Source organism: Plectrocnemia conspersa, unplaced genomic scaffold (genome assembly GCF_051122295.1).
Source record: "Plectrocnemia conspersa isolate PC_06_02 unplaced genomic scaffold, ASM5112229v1 ptg000005l, whole genome shotgun sequence".
Lineage (NCBI taxonomy): Eukaryota > Metazoa > Arthropoda > Insecta > Trichoptera > Polycentropodidae > Plectrocnemia > Plectrocnemia conspersa.
In genome coordinates this window covers 13,619,964-13,624,561 of record NW_028277169.1, presented here as the reverse complement: position 1 = coordinate 13,624,561, position 4,598 = coordinate 13,619,964, and the positions used below count along the sequence as shown (strand labels likewise).

The window sequence follows — 4,598 nt, the reverse complement described above, 5'->3', positions numbered from 1 at the left end:
TAAAGTCAAAATCCTACGTTGATATTTAGATTAGCTTGGAATAGTATATTTGGGTAACGGATGAAGCTTAAGTGAGTTTATGTTGGGTTAGGTTAATTTACATATCTCAAATCCTATTACTACTATCCAATCCTATCCACCCCTGGTTCTACATTCATATATATGTGCATATGTGTGTATGTAATAATTGGCGTTTTGGGAACGTTTTATTTTTTCGCCGGGGGCGCCGAGTGGTGTTCTTAAAGCGGCCTAAGTGTGTTTAGTCACACACGAGTTCATGTGAACGCGAATCGTTATCATCGGTGTAAGTTTGCCGACACAGCCAAAGTTTTGGCCAGAGTACCTACTACGTGCGGTGGCGACGTCTAAATTATCGCCGAAACGGAAACAAAATAAACTTTTCGGTTAATACCCAGCCGCGATACCCGTTTCGAGATTTTTTTCCTTCGCCAAACCGCGACACAAAAATATACTCCGACCCTAACACGAAATATCTAACCGGTTCCGCTTTGCGCGGTGCGATATCTGTCTAACACGATACTTGGAATAAAAATAACGATGATTAGTTATACCTGTGTATGGATAGATACTCATAAGTTCAAATACGCACGAGCTACGTGTCTGGGGAGATGACAGACACTTCAAGGGCAATATGGGGGCATGCTAAAAGGAGATCCCCTTTCTATTATAATTTGAACCATAGTATGAAAATTAGAATTGCATGTCAATTTATACATCAAATCTAAACAGGTGTATTTATATCACTAATCAAAATTTTACAGATAAGACAGAAAAATCTAGTTTTTAAATAGTAAAATTATGTGTTTTTCTTATAACTACAAATATTTAGAAAAAATGTGCAATAATGATTAATATATATGTATGCACGTGTATTTATTCCTTATAGTACTGCGTCACGTAGTCTCCAAGTTGTATTAAAGATCGGTTTAGACTCTTGGGAATTTGAGTAACTGAAAGCTGATTTTTTTCCCGGTATTTTAAAGTTCATCCTGATCGATTCGGTGAGTTTTGTTGAGCTCTCATATATTCCAAGATAAAGTTTTTAATTAAAATGCTTGAAGGAAGTGATTCAATAGAGCAGTGTTCTGGCATCGAATATAAAATTTGGGGGGAGAAACTCAACGTTCCTTTCAGTCCCTCGCTTTCTAAGCAATGTCACAATTCGAGGTATAATTGTTTTTTTAGATTGGAGTAATAAGTAATAGTAGTGAAAATTTAAAGATAAATCACAAATAGAAAAAAGTGACTTTTTTATTGTTTATTTAACTTATTGTCTCGTGCATGACTAATTATAGGTTATAATAAACGTCAGTGCTCGGCCAAAATAAAATAAAAATATTGTTTTATTGCCTTTTTCCATTTGGGGAACATGGCTGATGCAGTATGAAATATTTAATATATGTTGTGATTTATTACATTTTATATTATTTTGTGGATATGCGTATGAGGAAATTTTATTTGCTTGCTGAATTGCAAAAAATAGTTATTGATATAAATTTTATGGATCAGATAAAGAATACCTCGATGATAATATTTTAGAAAATACTTATCCAAAAGATGTTCTGGGCAGATTAGAAAATCATTCAAACTTACTACTGATGAAAACATCCTCTATTGGAACATATAATATTTATACCCCACCTTCAAAAATTTAGAAGAATTCCGTATCTAAATCTAAAAGGAAAAATATTTAATCTGTTTGGTGAATACAAAACCAGAATTTAAAAAAAATGGAGGAAAATGCTGTAATTTGGAATAATTAGAAAAATAAAGTACAGTTTAAAAAATCTTTTGTAAGACAATGTATTTAGTTGGCTTCACAAAAAAACTGTCGTGGTTTTATTTTTCGCAGGAGAGTCTAAAGAAGCTTTTAAATGTTAAGTTTTATTGCTAACTGTACATAATTCTCTGCCCCAGGAACAAATATACTGGTGCAAGGAAGAGGATTTATCTATACAATGTGTAAGAAAATGTTTGGCACAAAAACTATATTTGGAAATAAAAAATATTTACACTTGACACAATGACAATGTAAAATTAGTAAATTTACAATATACGAACAAATTGGTCCATTACATGATAAAATAAAAGCAAACAGTTAGATTTTTTTCCTAAAATATTGGAAAAAATCCAACTATTGAAGCCTAATTTGCAGCTAAATAGCCGCCGGAAAAGCTAGTAACAGTTTATTTTATAAAAAATTATAAATTACCACGCATATAGAGAAATTTAGATACCGATATCAAGCGGTTGAGTTAAAATAGCAGGTCTTTCAAGTTGGCAAGTCTTCGCTGGCGTGTTTAGTTGTATTATTGTCGGCTCTGCTCTATGGGCAAACCGCTGAAGTCTCTCGTACCTATGCAGTCTAGTGGATCATTTCTGCTTGTCTATGTTGCTATGACTTCGTGGTGTCTCTTTTTTCTCTCTATAACCAAGTGCCTTATATGATATATTTTATAATGATGATTCGAGACAGTTCTGTAAAATCGTAGATGAGGATGTTTGCGAGCCAATTGCATCACTTCATAGAGTATAATATATTGTCTAGCGGTACTTATATGTGATTAACGTCTCGGGACAATTATATTTTTTTATTGTGTTGTGAATATACAGTGAATATTTCTCTTTTCGTTTGTTCGATTAGTCGTTAGGATTACCTCTAAATTGTAACAAATTGTACAGGTGGTTGAAACCCCTACAGATTCTTGACCATCACAAGTTTTCGTTAACTCATGTCTCGTCAAATGCCAGTCGCTATTAATTATGGTCTTTATTTTATCTACTTCTGTTGTGACAGGTCATTCGGCGCGAGATGCATCTTTGTCATTAAAATTTTATTTTCTAAGCCCTGAAACGTTTACTGTATATTGAAATTTTTAAAGCATTTGCTAAGTTGTCATTAAATAATATTTTTGTGTTATTTTTAACGCTATGAAAGAGGTATGTCCCGATAATACTAAATCATATATTTTTAGCTAACGTCAGTTATAATGGGTTAGGATGGACTAATTAAAGATTAAATGAACGAGAAATGTAGCTGTGGGTTTAAATATATTATAGAATACTAGTTTAATTTATTATAAAAGCGGACAGTGTTATTGAAACAATAATAAATACACAATAGATTGTAACGCCATACATGACAATATAAATATTAAAAAATACGTATCTTTTCCAGACTAAAATAACTTAATTTAACTGTTACCCTTGATTTAATTAATTTTTTAATGGTTTCGGTTTTGCTTCGCATATCGCTTTTACGCAGTATATTAATCCATGCTTGGTATACAATTCAATTGTAAACATATAGGAAGCATATTGTGTTTTCTTCAGAATTGTAGAGATTAAGTTAGGGTTGATACCTTGAATTTGATAAGGTCCCTGAAAAAAAAAAAATTTTACATATCTTATGTAATAAAAATATAATAAATACAATACCTTTTTAATTACGCAGTTAGAATCCGGTCTAAAGTATTTTACTAATATTACAGTTAAAAATGGATTCAAACAAGGATAATTGGAGATCTGTTTAAAGTCAGGCGAATAAGCTCCATTGTTTGATTGTCTATTGGCTATGACAATTCCCTTAAAAAAATAATAATAATAATAAATATGTTTATTTCGTTTTAAAAATACATTAACAAACCTTGACTAATTGAATATCGTATGGTAATGTGAACTGTCCAAGGATATCTTCTTCGGTTCTTGATATTTTAATTAACTTAAGAGTATCGTTAACTGGAGCATGTTTAGCATCATAAGGCCCTGTAGTGTTACATTTTTCTAAAAGTTTTGTGGTCATGATGTATGGACCCTAAATAATAATAAAAAATATTTAGCATTGTTTTTAATTAATTTATGATCTTAACGATACGGTTAGATGATACAACTTTTGACAGCTTTCATAAATTATTTCAATAAATAACATATTGTATTATTTTATTATCAAAAAACTCACATAGTCAAGGTTTGAAATTTTCTTCAACTGCTTGTCTGTCAAAACAGAACATAATTCACACAACAGCAGTATACAAGTGTAGTGTTTCATGGTTCTAAATCGTACTGAATTAAAATTCGTAATGATTCAATGGTTATCGTTCTAAAATATGTTTGCTTCACTACAAAAAAATGTTTAATAGCAAATATTATATAATGACACACAAATTATATAATTGCGTAAAGATTGCATAATCTATGTTTGATGGTGATTTAAATGTCTTTTAATGTGTGCTATTATGATATAAAAAAAATAAAAAAAATGAATGGCTAACTTAACTAACAATTATTATACATAGTAATATTTATTTATTTTAAATATATATACATATGTATAAAAATGCTGATTATTAAAATAATAATAATAAAAATCTTGTCTTGTAATTTTTAAAACTTTTTATAAAATATTTATTAAAAATATTTTTTTGTACATTTTTATGATTGATACATATTTTAAACTAGACTTTGAGCTTAAATGGTATTAGATGATCTGTAATATAGACTTATAAGAATTAAAAGATTTTTGAAAGCACCAAAATGGCCCTTCTAAAAAGATCTGTTCCAGTGCAATTAGTTTGAAC

The 4,598-nt window shown here is 30.1% G+C and overlaps 1 protein-coding gene across 1 annotated transcript; it reads right to left on the bottom strand.

The window, feature by feature from the left end:
* Nucleotides 1-3,084: 3,084 nt before the first annotated feature.
* Nucleotides 3,085-4,115, bottom strand: LOC148234912 (uncharacterized). Its single transcript, XM_088186960.1, has 4 exons — nt 3,980-4,115; nt 3,668-3,835; nt 3,460-3,606; nt 3,085-3,402 (listed from the first exon to the last, which is right to left on the bottom strand). The coding sequence occupies exons 1-4, from the start codon at nt 4,067-4,069 to the stop codon at nt 3,238-3,240; spliced, it is 570 nt and encodes a 189-aa protein (XP_088043086.1). The 5' UTR covers nt 4,070-4,115; the 3' UTR covers nt 3,085-3,237.
* Between the last annotated feature and the right edge of the window lie 483 nt (nt 4,116-4,598).